The sequence below is a fragment of the Siniperca chuatsi genome, linkage group LG14 (assembly GCF_020085105.1).
Source record: "Siniperca chuatsi isolate FFG_IHB_CAS linkage group LG14, ASM2008510v1, whole genome shotgun sequence".
Lineage (NCBI taxonomy): Eukaryota > Metazoa > Chordata > Actinopteri > Centrarchiformes > Sinipercidae > Siniperca > Siniperca chuatsi.
In genome coordinates, this window is record NC_058055.1 from 21,307,157 (window position 1) to 21,322,289 (window position 15,133).

The 15,133-nt window shown below is 39.7% G+C and overlaps 1 protein-coding gene across 5 annotated transcripts in view; it reads right to left on the bottom strand.

The window, feature by feature from the left end:
- The window catches only part of larp1 (La ribonucleoprotein 1, translational regulator), a 57,561-nt gene that overhangs the window by 4,476 nt on the left and 37,952 nt on the right, over positions 1-15,133 (bottom strand). For 3 of the 5 annotated variants that reach the window (XM_044223245.1, XM_044223241.1, XM_044223240.1), the window contains 13 exons: positions 12,490-12,652; positions 10,272-10,416; positions 9,353-9,527; positions 8,916-9,082; positions 7,949-8,047; positions 7,130-7,456; positions 4,698-4,821; positions 2,554-2,759; positions 2,293-2,399; positions 1,198-1,355; positions 838-982; positions 439-548; positions 81-208 (listed from right to left, as the gene is read on the bottom strand). In XM_044223245.1, the coding sequence (XP_044079180.1) occupies positions 81-208; positions 439-548; positions 838-982; positions 1,198-1,355; positions 2,293-2,399; positions 2,554-2,759; positions 4,698-4,821; positions 7,130-7,456; positions 7,949-8,047; positions 8,916-9,082; positions 9,353-9,527; positions 10,272-10,416; positions 12,490-12,652 (2,054 nt within the window). The remainder of the gene's footprint in view (positions 1-80; positions 209-438; positions 549-837; positions 983-1,197; positions 1,356-2,292; positions 2,400-2,553; positions 2,760-4,697; positions 4,822-7,129; positions 7,457-7,948; positions 8,048-8,915; positions 9,083-9,352; positions 9,528-10,271; positions 10,417-12,489; positions 12,653-15,133) is intronic. The other 2 variants (XM_044223244.1, XM_044223242.1) reach the window with 2 other exon arrangements.

Below are 15,133 nucleotides of genomic sequence, written 5' to 3' on the forward strand. Positions count from 1 at the left end.
CCATGTAGCGTATGCTCAAGCATGGGCTTGAAGATTGCTACCAATCAGCTTTTGGAAACCCCAAAGAATATTCTACTTACATCAATTCTGAAATCTTCCAGACGTTTAAACTTGCTCAGGTGCTCCTGCAGCTTGGGGTCGATCTCCAAGGTCTTGGCTTTGGAGTATTTAAGGAAGGCCCAGAACTTCTCCAGTCCATAAAGCTGGCCTAAGGACAGGAGACAGAAAAATGCAAATTATCCATAGTGGATTAGGTGGGTCTGAAAGTGAATCTTGTGCTATAAAAGAGGAAAACTTCACCACAAACTCTGACATCAAAAACATCATAGAATTGCATTGGTGCCTCCCAGCCGAGATGGTATTTGTGTTGTTTTAACAACTACATTCTGTCTCCTCTGATCTGTGCAAACTGGGTGCTTTTCTTTCAGGATTTCTCACCAGCCTCGTAGTCTTTGATGGTCTCCTCCTGGAAGTCCTTAAAGATGTCTGGCCTGAACTTCCTCTCTAGACCATAGCTGTAGTACCTGAACAGGCACTCCAAACCGTACCTGCAAAACACACACACACACACACAGTTAGAGACTGTGGCTTAGATACAAAACAATACACATTATTCAATTATTATAACTGAGATTAAGTACAAACAATTAGTATTTCTCCGATCAATTGGCCACAGATCTATATCAGCTGATATTTATTACAAATGACAGCTGGTGTCCTATTAAGTCTGGCGATCCGAAAATAGACAAAGAAACCAAGTAAATGTCAAACTGCATATGTCTGTACATACACCTGCCTTTAACAAGGTATCCGTCCATCACTGTTTAAGGCTCTTACCTGTATCCTTCTTTCCCATCCTCGACCACCAGCTGTCTGAACTCCTCGTACATCTTCCTGTTGAAGTGATCTCGCAGGAAAAACGACCAGAAACGGAAGAGTGTGTTCATCTCCTGTGATTGGCCTATTCCCAACCGCTTTCGCTCTGTTATTGGTCGAGAGGAGAGGAATAAAGTGGACAGGGTTACTTAAAAATACAAGATGAACAGAGGCTTTTGACCACAAAAAAAATAAAATCAAGACATCCTGTATCACTTCACCGTTAATAAATATTGCACAATAGTCTCTGAACAGGATTTTACTGATATTTGAAGACAGAATAAATAATAAAGTAGAAGAGAAAGAAGATAACGTGTGTACCATTTAGGCAGCGCCGGCGGTACTTGTGGTAAACGTGTTGCGTGAAGCCGTTTTCCTTGAGCAGCTCGTGTGATGGGTGCTGGAACTTGGGGAGGGACTGAGGTGTGCAGCCAATGTTACCCAGGACAGGGGTGCCCTCTGATGGGCTGGCATTCGAGCTGAGAGGGAGAAAGGAGGAGGAGGGGATTGAGAATGGAGAGTAAGAACAATTACATAAAATATTAGAACTAGTTCAGTGGTGAAGTTAGTCCTGAGTGAGGTCATTTTCTGCAGTTTTACTTTACATTCATGAAGGAAAAGAAGCCCTTCATTTTACACTTTAAGAAGCCTAACATTAGGGTGGGACGGGTATGATACAGGTAACTTTAAAGGTGGGGTATGCGATTCTAATCCAATACACATCTTTTTGTCAAATTCAGCGAATACCTCCTCACGGTGAGGAGTGCAGTGTGTGTGCTGGAAAAACAATCCGGTGTTTGTACACAGCCCTGGATCTGTAAATGGGGAAACAAACAAAATGGCTCGGACCAAGCCACATAATACTATTCCAGCCATGATTTGTGTGTCAGGTAATGTTAAATGACTTGCCCACGGACATTCAGCTAATCAGCTAATTCAGCTTACTTTCTAGTTTGCCAAGATATGCTGTTGTTGATGTTTGCTATAGTAGCAGGAGAGTTGTGAGTATCGCTGTCTGGAGCTGGTTTGCTGGCTCTGGGAAACATCTCGTCCTCTCTGGCTGTTAGCTTCGCAGCAGCAACTGTAGGGACAGTTTGCTAACCCACAACCTAGCTAAGCTAACCCTCAACCTAGCTAACGTTAGTCACATTACTTGCTGTGTCGTCGTTTGCTCTATATCATGGTATTTGTCACGGTATTGGATTTTTCCAGAATTGCATACCCCACCCAACTGTGTGTGTCTAAATGTGATCCTTTAAAGAATAGAGTTAAGAATAAAACCACTGTCACTGAAATAAATGCAGAGAAACTAAATACCGTATTGGCCCTAATATAATATTTTTTTCTGAAATCTTGTAATGTTTTACAACTTAAATCAGTTTTGGTACTGCCCAAAGGAAGAGTGCAGAGTCTCACCTGACAGAGGCAGTACGGGAGCGATGCTCTCTGGAGTCCATCACCCAGCCGACGTGACACTCCATGGGTGGGTTGGAGCTGTGTCGGGTCTTCCTCTTCCTGGGTGTCTGAATGGTTACAGAGAAAATTAATATGTTTAGTGGGTCAATAACCGGCTACAAATGTAGTGAGTGTGGTTTTTATCTCCAGAAACCTTAAAACCAAAAAGGTACAAAGGGTACATTTCCACCAGATTTCAGCCTCACATGGCAGCCATCTTACCTTGGCATCTACAGGCCGACTTTCCTTCACCACTGGGTAGAAGCGCGGCGTCATGGTCGAGTCCTTACGGTGAGGTGTGCGAGGCGTGCGGGGCGTCCGGGCACTGCGGTAGTTGGGCGAGTCAGGCACAGTAGTTGGGAGCGAGCGAGCCATTGAGGAGGGCTCAGGGGCACCGAAGAGTTTGTTTGCCAAAGCGTCTGTGGGGACTGAGGACAAAAGGGAAGAGAGAAGTTGTGGAGCAGCAAAAAACAGAGCTGTTCACACTTCACGTCCTCAAACCAGAGCATTTTCCAACCAACTGCCTTAAAAAGTAACTCAATATGCTTCACTTTTATCTCAGCAATCCTGAAATAAAACTCTTGAAAGTCATTAAAAGAGACCGTCTAATGTCACAACATCAGTGATCTAATAGCTTAATTTCTCTCTCAGTGTGCACCCTCTCAGTGTGAGTCACAGGGCTCATGATTGACGATGGACTAAAGTGAGCAGTAAAACCACAGTTGTTACCACTTCAACAGAATGACAAAGAGATGAAGGAGCAGGGTGCAAGTTTAATCAACATGGATTTACGACTTTTAGGGTCCATTAAATGGCAGTTCGAGTGAAAACCCAGACCGCTTTCATCACTGAATAAAATAAATAAGAACAATTATATATTAAATATAGAAGGACTTGGCAGAAGGAAAACAGCATACCAAGAAACTAAATACCGTATTGGCCTGAATATAAGATGTCATTTTTTTCTGGAATTTATGTTTGAAAAGATGTTTATGTATACTTAAAGTCCATTTATAGTGAGTAGGGGTGTGCCATATCCTATTGTTCACGATAATACCGGTATAACTTTTTTTTTTTTTAAATCATATTAAATCATTTCATGATAATGGCAACATTCAGACTTGTTGACGTAATGAAGTTGTACTGTTATGCACAGCAACAAGCATGGCTGAAAGCGAAAGTAACGTTACTACAGGCTGGAAGAGTTGGTTCCAAAAAGGGGAGCTACTTCAGTAGTGGAAGTGGTTTGGTTACAGAAGAAAAGTATGAAACACGAGTTGTGTTTTTTGGGCGACTTTATCAAACATACTGCTGACGAAGAAAGTCAACACATACTTAAACCATGAATTTTGTGTACCGTTACACCTCTCTTCGAGAGTGACAAGAGAAGACTGAAGAAAACCGATAATGCGTTTGGACTATCTCGTCAAGTTGTTTCAGTCATCATCTGACAAGTCTGTAAGACCATCACCATCTTCTTGGGTCCAGACTACATCAAAACATCGAGTATAGAGCCAGAAGTGAAGGATCTTGTCGTCAACTTCTAGCAAACACATGATAAAGTTATGCCACAATGCTAATCCACAGACTACATCAACAGAAACGGGAAATATTCTTTGAATGTACAAGGTTGTGACTACAAGCACTGTTTAATGGACATTGTTGTCTATAATGGATTCGTTTTGATGCATCAATGTTTAAATGTTTGCTAGTAGCTTAGTTTAGCCTGCTGTTAGTGTGTTCAGCCATTTTGCACGTTATTTAGTATCAGCCTTCTGCTGTAAAGCAAATAAAATACAATTCAAATGCAGTTCAAAGAATATCTCAACTAAATGAGTACATGAGTACAAAGAGACAAACAAAAGGCTATTTCATTTAATAAAAACAGCATTATCCAGGAAGATTTTGTGAAGAGCAGTCACGTTTCCCTGCCTTATTATTTTTGTCCTGTTCCTGTTTACACCGGCATGCACATGCCCAGAGTATGTGAATGGTCATGTGATGTGCGTTTTCAGGCATGTTAGTATGGACAGAGATTAGTTCTAAAACAGAGCTGAAACGCTCGTCTGGACAGAGATTGTTTTTTTTTTTTGTTTTTTTAAAAAGCTGTTTTTAAACGAAAATGTAGTAGTGTGGATGTAGCCTGAGTTAGAAACCTCTATGACAGCGGTCCCAATGTTTAAAATTTAAGTGTTAAATTTTACCTTATCACCATCTTACTAAGGAATAACAATGACTCAGTCATAATACACAGTTTTAACTTGGATTCACCTCATCAGTGTATTCCATGTAAAGACAGAAAGTTGATAAATACATCATGTGTGTCTGTTTTATGAGTTTTTTTGTGTGCGTTTTCGGGTCCTTACTCTGCTGGGGTCGAGGGGGGCCTGGGGGGACTTCCTGGTTTGGGTCGACAGGGGGTTCAGGGGTCAGGCAGTCAAACTCTTCACGGGTGATCAGGTGGACCTTCTTGAAGTTCTCCACCTCTTGCTGTAAAAAGGAGGAAAACAGGCATTAATATGACAAACTCTTCTTACTACAACTCTGGTAGGAAAAGATCTGTAGATGGTCAGTTTATTTTGGCTAAAAAATACTTTCACAAGGAGGGATAAAAAGGGTTTGTTGGCAATTGAGATACACATGGTGAAATGTGAAAAAAGGAAGCCCAGTACACATGACAGAGTCATTTTACAGAATGTGAACGACAAAACAAATCTCTCCATAAAAACTCATTAAAAAGAAACGTAATTACACACTGTACTGAAACTCGAGCCCTGTACCAAAATACAAAAACTCAATCAAAAAGAACGTGGGACATTAAGGAAAATATTAACACATGGATCATCAACAGACCTGATCTGCAGTAATCTGGAGATTGAGATGCAGCAGCAAAACATGGCTGCCAAAAACACTCTTTTCACCCTCATGTTGAAGTCTCTTACTGTTCTGACACAAGTTCACCAACTGGGTTACGTCAACACACAAACCCTGAATTTTCCACGAGTCAAGAAAACAGTTACTCCTCCTATAACAGCAGCTCAATTTAAAATCTTACTATAAACACACAAGTCTCATGTACAAGTCATTGAACTTTTGACTATTTCACCCAGATTATCATGCGTTACTCACACTCGCCCCTTCATTCCACCAAGTATCCTCAGATCTTTGAGCGTCCATCTTTGTCTGCCCCCTGCAGTCGTCAGCTCGACCCCTTAGGCCGAGGCCTTGTATGTGGGGTTTATTTATAAACAAGCGTCCACTGTTCCACACGCAGCTGGATGTGTGCTGGCGAGCACGTGAAGGTCCCACAATGATTTCAACAATGCTACAATGGGCAGCAATGACAACAGAAACAAAACAAAACAAACTTTCTGTTCTGTGTCGGGTTTCCGTATCCAGAAACAGCTCTAACTGAAGAATAAATCTACTCATCATATGGTCTTGGGCAGAAACACCTCCAATATGACACTGACTAACGTGGAAGCTGTCAGAAAAGTCTGCCTTGAGTTACATATCACTACAGGTTGTGTTATTTGATTGTGTTGCAGTCAGATACATTTCCAGGCAGATCATGTGATCCCAAAACTCTCCACTGACACTTGTAGACATTCTGGTTGAGTCCTAATTTTCATCAGTGGTGAGGGCGCATGATGTATGTTTTTTATGACAAAAACAATCTGCAATTTATCTGTTTATTTTGATGATAAAAAAACAGAAAATAATCAATATAACAAAATTATCAATACAAAATCTGTGTGAAAATCAGCTGTTATAAATAACAGCACAACATAATTTCAGCACAAACTTATTTAAATGGATTATGAAGCCTAATCAGCAGCCTATTCGTCCTATTTTAGCTCTTTACTTTCGATTACCAGAAGAATTTTATGAGCTGTCAACATCGAAAGAAGACTCCATCAACTGTAAATGTGGTGATCAGTGTCTACTTGAAGCAAAACTAATAACTTTTGGATGAGTGGTGACATAAAATCCACTTGAAAATTGGTTTAAACTGATTTATTTTTTTAAAGGATATTCTTTGGTGAGAATCATTAAACACCAAAAATGGTGAATTTCATCTATGTTTAACTCTGATCTGATACCACTGTGAAGATGTCACATCACCTTTTTTGGTAAATATCACTGTTATGAACACATCTCATATATATTTTATTTCAAAAAGCAGGATGTGAAGAAGTATACATTTTAAAATAAGTTGTTAATATTGGTTTGAGATTGAGCTTTTCAGTTGTTTTAAGAAAAACGTTCTAATGAGATTTGGAATAAGCCAGAACTTAGAACATATGGTTAAATAAAAACTGAGTTTAGTACTATAAATTATGTGAAATTATGTGAAATACCGTGATGTCAATAATATTTATCAAACACATAGTGTCTTTTCTTAAAATCTAATACAGTCTAGTGCCCGGTTTTTGATCTTATTGTTGAAACTATGGCTAATGTTACGTTTAATATTTATTCAGTAATATAACCGAAGTGGCACCTACCACAGCTGTTCATCAGGCGGTGACAAAGAAAACCCCAAAACTTAAAAATAGAACCGCAGTGAGTTTTTCACTTCTTCTAATAGTCTTTGTGAGAGTTTTGGAAACTAACTGTTCCGTTTACAAGATTTTTAGGCTTACAGACAGACTTACAGTTGTAACTGGGGGTGTGCTTGCTTGATTGACAGGTCTCTCAGCCTACCACACTCAGCAGTAATAGTAGAATCAAACAGAACACCCTCACCTTGGTGGTAGATAATAATTTTTTCGTCAACCATGAAAAATGACCTCACCTTGATGATGGCGTACTCGGGCTCGTACGTGTCGTCCCACAGGTCCTGCTCGTAGTAGAAGAGACCATCATTGATCACCTTGACCAGCTCGCTGCTCAGCTTGGCGCGCGATGTGTGGTGTCCCGTGCGGTCGCCCCCCGGGTGCTTCCTCAGGTAGGGCGGCGTCTGTGTCACAATCAAGATCTTGTTGACATCCTGGTCATCGATTTCGCCGTCCGTTTCCCCGTCCGACCAGTCCGTGAAGGTGTTGCGCCGACCATCCATCTGCTCCATCTCCTCGTCAAACATGAAGTCCAGCTCCTCCGGTTCGTCCTGCTCCGCTCCATCCTGATCAGAGGTCAAAATCAAACCAAAAAAAAGAAAGAAAGAAATTATTAGAAGGTGTTGGCTGATCATATGTATTCTCTTTTTGATCACCATGTTTGATCACTTGCAATTATTGAATTCAATTGGGGAAATTATTAAGAATAAATTAATTAATTGTCAATCAATTGATAAGTTGACCTTAAGAAAATTCAGAAAGACAATTATGATAATTATTCATTTATCAAGCAAAACGGCAAATATCCTTTGGTTCGAGAAAGTTCAAAAGTCAATTTTTTTATCCTTGTAAACTGAAGAACTGAGTTTTTAGACTGTTGGTCAGACAAAATTAGCAATTTAGTGCAATTTTCTGACAGTTATTAGATTAACTGACTAATTGACAAAATAATCGAGAGATGAAAATCTTTAGTTACAGCTCTAAAAAGAACAAGTCCAAAGTTTTGTTCTTAGAAGAATAAAAAATAAGAAATAGTTTAAACACAATTTCTCACTCACCTTATTTCCTGAGGTAGCAGGGGCAGGCGAGGGGCCAGGCTGGGGCACCGGGGAGCGAATCGAGTCGTCCTTTTCCTTCTGCTGCTGCAACGAGGGGGCCTACATCAGTCAACCAACACCGAGCACACAGGAGAAGGGAGGAGAAGGAAGGAAGGAGGAGGACGACCGTGGGTATGAAAAGAAGTAAATGGATGGAGGAATGGATACCGACGTGAAAACTTAAGAATAAGATGATGAGAAGGTAAACTGATTTAACAGTAGTTTTCTAGTGCAAAAGATGCATGAAATAGCTTTTTATTTCTTTTTTTTTTTAAAGGACAGATGTGTTGAATATTTAATAATGTAATTTAAACAAAGACTGGTGCATGTGACTGCGAAAGATGTAATTCACTGGTTCTACAGAAACGATGCCTGATGGCTACTTGCCAGCATAAATGTGTATTGTTTGTAGATTATTTTCATTATTGATTAATCAAATTTTCAAAGTCATGTCAAACGCATTTTCCCAGAGCCAAAAGTGACGTATTCAAATTTCTTATTTTGCCCAAACAACAGTCCAAAGATTTTGAGATATTCAGTTTACACTAATATAAAAGAAAAGTAGCAACTATTTGGCCTTTTTATCAACATTGGCAATTCATTTTCTATCATCACTAAATGATTAATAGCCTAATTGTTTCAGCACTAATTGTCTGGCAGAAAGACTTCTTGATATCTTTTATCATTAAAGGGGATTTTTTTGGAATCTATTTTGTTTCTATAATAACTCATTTTTAAATTCAATGATTAAGTCATTAAGAATATATTTAAGGAGTTTACAGGCACTTTTCTCTGACTACAGCAAAACACGTTTCTGCTGGCAAGTGACCACAAGGCATCATGATCCATGTAAAACCACTGAATGGTAAACTTAATATAATGATCATATGAGTGAGTGGCCCCTGAATTTCACCTTCTCTGTGCTTACCTTGGGTCTGGCCGGTGAGGGTCTGGGCCTCTTCTTGACCTCAATCCAGGACTCAGAGTCCAGGTCGGGGAGGCTGGCGGAGAGGCCCTTGGGCATCGTCTTGAGGTTGGAGGTATCTGATTCAGTCCTGGTCTTTTGCTTTACTGGTGTGGAGGCCCTGGGAGATCCTGCAGCAGACGCAGAGGGTCACAGAGAACACTTTATACGATTATTTGTGGCAAAGATATATTTTGCAAATAATAATAATAATCTTTTTGTGAGAGATTTGAAACCACAAAATTATGATGCAGGACGGGAACGTAAGCCTGCAAAAACACAACTTATTTTGACAGCAAAATAAGGGAAATCACTGCAGTGGAATCAAGAAAAATTACACTTGACTCCTTTTCACAGTTTGACCAATATTTCAGTTTCATTAACAGTAGATCAATGTTCACCTCTGGGCTCCTCGGTCATCTGCCTTGGGATAAACTCAGGGCAGTTGATCAGCTGAGAGAAATCGGTGTGGGTTTGGTTAGGCATGCTCAGTCCCGGCAGAGGCCACTTCTCTGGGTCCACCTTCCGGCGGATCTTCATGTCGATCACTTCCACTTCCTTACTGTCCTTCAAAGCCTGACAGGAGAGATGATGGGTCAGTTAGTCGGTGCGAAAATGTGATTTCTTGTGTCTTCTACTTGAGAAGGTGACATTTTTAATGAAGAGCTTAAAGAAGAGAGATTTGCTTTTAGATCGACTCCTAAGTGTGACGAAAATATTTTGAATATTAGGGTATGGATGCCTACATATTAAGTACGTCAATATTAGTACATATGCTGTCAAATGTTTAAAACCATACCGTACCATTTTAGTGTTTTTGGTTCCTTGGGAACTGGGGAAATCAAATTATGGTGACTGACAGTAGGTCATGATGCTGCACTTTAATAAACTTTGTGTTTGTTTATCTTCTCTGGAGTCACGAGGAGCTCTGGAAAGAATAACTTATTAACGATAATAACGATTATGAGCATTAATATTCCAGGCTGCTACTGGACCTGTCAAAATATCAGAGGAAATCCCCGCCACTGACGTGCATTCATGTTACTATGGTTACAAAACGATCTTGCATTTACATCTATCAGGTCTTTTTCAGTTCTTCTCAGCTTTTACCTTTTGACAGCCTTCAAAGGTTTTTTCCAGCAATTTCTGTGATTTTATGTATGTTTTCTAAGTGTTTTAACTGGAACTGTGGACTGAAATCAATTAACTTTGGGCAGAACAGTTGTTCTGACACTGTTTAAAACCAGTTTTGACTCTGCTAATCACATTACCTCAGATTATCCTTCTCCAACTTCACTGGTCACTTTTAAATGTGCTTACTTCCATAATGAGGTTGACGTCGGTGGTGAGGGCCTGCACTCTGTGGAAACTGGCGACTAGCCCAATGGGCAGAAAACCCTCCTGATCCATCTTCCTCCGAAGGAAGAAGTCCCGCTCCAGGTTGTCCAGGCTGAAATAGTACTCACTACAGGGGGCAGATAAACAGGGAAACACATTGTCAACATTATCCAGTATATACTGACAAACCAGCTGTTTGTTGCCATTTTCTCACTTCTCCCTTGGGTCTAACATGGGAGGGACTAAGACGCAGGAAAAATGAGGGAAATGAAGAGGCAGTTAAGACAAATAAGAAGCACAGAGTCAGATGACAAGGAGAAAGAATGAAAACACATGAGGCCACATGGGACTACAATGTTTAGTAAAAACACTGGAAACAGACTTCGGTTTTCAAGTGTGTCACAAATACCGCCCAAGGAACCACTAATCAAAAACAGAATATCTGACAGGATTTCAAAGCCTCTGAGTAACTTGATATAGATTTAAACTGAAGGGGGCACTGAGTCCAAACAAGGAAACTGTTACGCTCCTTCAGTTAGGTGCCAAAAAACTACCGTCTGAAACACACAGCGTCTTCATCTGCAAACGTGTTGTGGTTGAGTAAGGGGCAGAGTTTGGGGGGAGATGCATATTTTTTTAAATTTATGGCAGTGGACTGCTTATGATGGCAAAGATCTGCTGAATAGAAAGTTGGTTTTTACTTTCATCATATTTTGGTTTCTTTTCTTGCTCAGATAATGTGACAAAAAACAAATCCTGGGTTTATATAAGAACCGGAATTGATAAGCAAAAAACTAATTGATCAAATCTAAACAATAACCAACCCTACTGACCATCTCACAGGGTTTCTGCAGTGTTCACCAAATTAAATTTAAGACCTTTTTAACACCACATTTAATACCAATTTAATACCTTTTTCACAGTCATACTGGTTAAAGAATGACAGAAAACCAGTAGGGACAATAAGATCTACAATTATTTAGTTATTATTAAGTACATGAATGTATTGACATTTATATCACATTTCTGTCAGTACTACCCAGCTGTAAATAATTATAATTCCTAGCAAAATAATTCATCAATTAACGTGACCTGGACACAGATACGTGGCAGAAAATGGATGGTTGGTCTGATGGAGCTGACTGACATTCCACAGAAAAGGATTAAACAGCCTCCTGTGTGCACAATCTACTGTCACACCAGACTCACTTGTAGTTTATAGGTTATTTATGTCTCATGACAGCTCACAATCACATACAGGGTTTTTCCATGTGCTCGGGTCCGCTTTAGCCGTGCCAAGCTGCGGCATGATGACATGCGTTTCCACTACAGTACAGCCTCACAGCATGGAATAGCCATGCCATGTTGCTGTGGTCCTGCTTGGTAGCAGCCGTATTGGAGCTGTGTTAAGTTGCTACTAATGCAAACCAAATCTTTCTTGTTGTTGCTGCTTAAAACTAAAAGCTTTTCACTGGCGAACCGGTGGGATACTTTTATTTTTAAGAAGTTTTAAGAAATGCAGGTTGTTGGCAGAGCTCCATTAGCAGTGCTATTCTTCAATAAAAACAGGTCTAATCAACCAGATACAGAGATATTCCGCGCGATTTGGTCCATGGATCAGTTTTAAATATTGCAGTGAGAAATAGTATTTGTGATTAGACTTGTGACTGGTTTGTGACTAGCACACCTCAAACACATCATCAAGGTAAACAAGATTTTTTAATAGCTTTTAAGGATTTTTTGAGGGTACAGGCTGCGAGACCTACAGATACTTTGATCCAAACAGCTTCCTGTGAACAGATGGCAAGCTTGTAGCCTGAACTGTAGTCAGGTAAATATGATTATTTTATCCATTTATATATTTACAACTCACACTAGAGGTACTGACCAGAGTAAATATCTGAATAAAGTTTCAGATGTACTGTCTCCACAGCAGTGTCTGTTCTCTCAGTGAATGGGACAAAGCAATGTGTAACAGTTACCAAGTATTCATTATTTTCTCTCTTTTTTGTTTCAATGCTGAGATCAGAGTTGTGAAAGTTCTCTCCATTGATGTTTAGTCAGAGAAGAGACATGAAGAGCTCATCACCTCTACAGCACTTCTGCATGTTAGATCTGACTGCAATCTTGTATCTGTTCTTGTGTTCGGTGTTTTAGCGTTGCCCTTGGCTCGTTCCCCTAAGAGAGAAGCTAAACTTACATCTGCCTCTTGATATAGTCCTTCAGCAGGTCCTGATCAACCGAGTAAAGGTCGTTGCTGCTCATATTGTCGTAGTAGTAGGTCACCGTGTTGCCAAACTTCTGGCCGTAGGATCCGTCTTTCATATCGTAGGGCTTGTAGCTGTAGTGGTAGTCATAGTGGCCTTAACAGGACAGAAACAGTCAGTTAGATGGACACACAGAGATCAGGTCCTCAAATTCAAACTGTACTTAGTTTTCTGAAATATTTAACTTTCACGCTTCACTGTATGCTGCCTATACAAGTTGAAATGCCACATAAATTGAATTTATTTTAAGGATAGCCCCTTGAGATGCAGCATCTCATTTTTGAGGGGGTCCCATAGACACAAAACATAATTATAAAACACATACATACAAACAAACAAAAGCAGCAATACATGACAAGCATAAACAACAAGTACAGAGACATAGACCACTCGCTCACCCACTCCCCCTAGCCCTGAACTGTGAAAAGACACAATGACCAGGATAAAAAAGAAATCAATTAAACAAACTGCATCAGCATAAAAGAACAGTTGGAGGAGTTTGACTGGCAAATTAACAGGTTGTTTTTAGATGAGAAAATAAAGAAGTCGTGAAGCAGTGGAGAGAGGTAATAGATCTAAGAGAAAGAGGAAGATTATTCCAGTCAGGTGGAGCTTTGTATTGGAATGACCTGCGACAGATCTCTTTGAAAATTCTGGGTACAAAAAAGAAGGGATATTGTCTGGATATGAAGAACTATATGGAACCAAAAACTGTTTCAAATATGGAGGGACAATTACAGTAAACACATCTAAAGAGATGAACTGAACCCAATGAAATTGCCTTCTAGATTTAGGCTGCAACCAATTAAGTGATTCATATAGAAAACAGTGATGAGTTCTATATGGACACCTCAAAACAAAATCTACATAGAGAATTAAATACAACATTAAAAGGGTTTAAGGTTTGTGTCAGTGGTGTTCTGATAGACGATGTCAGCATAATCAATAATAGGTAGTATCAATTGAGAAATTATTATTTTCCTTAGTTGAAATGTAAAACAAATAAACTAAAAATACATTTCAGACAACACATGAGCGCATGAGAACAGCTGCTTGCATTTCCCGACTCCACAGAATATTTCAATGCTGTTTAGACCATTTTATTTTAACAGAAGTTATGTATTCTGATCCTTCTTTTCCAATTAGTGTTTTCATAATGTCTCTTGAAACACTAGTGAATCTTCAACTGCAAAGCCAACCACAAGTGTTTTCTTTTGGAGCTAGTCACACGATTGGTTAATATGTGATGGTCGGAGTTAACATTGTGTTGCTAAATTATACCACATTTTGGTTTAATACAGCCATGAGCAGTTCCATTTTGGACATAGATGCATAGAGAAATTACTCAGATTTATTAAGCTTCAAGTCTAGCCATTCCTTTGACACCTTTCTCTCCCGTCTGACAAAAAAGCAGCCATTGTTGGCAAATTTTGTTTGAATTAAAATTTGAGGGAAAGTTGAGGGATATGAGAGAGCAACAGACTACAGGAGCAAGAGAAAGAATCAAAGGTCACTGTAGAAATAAAACTGCAATCAAATTGCTTTTTGAGTAGACAGTTCGATTCCAGACCTTAAAAAAAATATATATATATATATCATCATAATAATGACATGACAAAAATAGCTTAGAGAGAACATTGTCACTGACAAATACAGCATGTGTGTTTGTACCAGAGCATGAAGGAGCACACACACGCAAGAGCCGAGTAAATACATAAAGACAAAATTCATCTGCTCAGCATTAACTCTGACCGTTTCTTCAGTGCTGCTGAAAGTCAACAACGTGTCCTCAAGGAAACGACCACTCTTATTTCTTCCTCTGGGTTGTTTGTAATCTTTGTTTTCTCTCACACTTCTTCCCTCTTATAAAATTCAAAAAAGGTACCAGTGTTTTCTCTACCTTCGTCTGGGGAGGGGAGTGGGGAAGGAGGTGGCAGCAAACACAGAGAGAGAGAGAGAGAGAGAGAGAGAGAGAGAGAGAGAGAGAGAGAGAGAGAGAGAGAGAGAGAGAGAGAGAGAGAGAGAGAGAGAGAGAGAGAGAGAGAGAGAAAAGACGATGAGTAGGAAAAGAGCAAACAACAGGGAGGAGAGAGGGAGAATCCTGCCAAAGCCAACAGGCCTTCTCCTGCTGAATCCAAGGCCTTTCCTCATTCCAACACTCTCTGGTTGTTATTGCACTTTTTGTTTTCACTGTAGCTTCAGTGGGGCCAGTTTAGGGTCACCAACCACCCAGTTTGAGAGCAGAGTCAGCCCAAACAAAACGAAAACTACACAAAACTTTAGAGTTCTGTCGGACCGGCCGGACACTATTTTGTCAGGTCAAGTCAAGCCTTTCTAACTTGTAGCAAGAAGAGGATAGAGAATATTCAAAGGAGTAGTTTAATATTTTGGGAAATACACTCATTTTGTTGTTTTTTTGCAGAGCATTAGATGAAAAGATTGTTATCACTCCTCTAAATATTATTAATTAACATGTTTTATCTTGTGTTTAAGTCACTGCATTGTTGTTAGCAAAGAAATACCGGTAGTTACTGGTCTGTTTCCAAAGGACTACGATGTGATTGGTTGTCGAGCAAT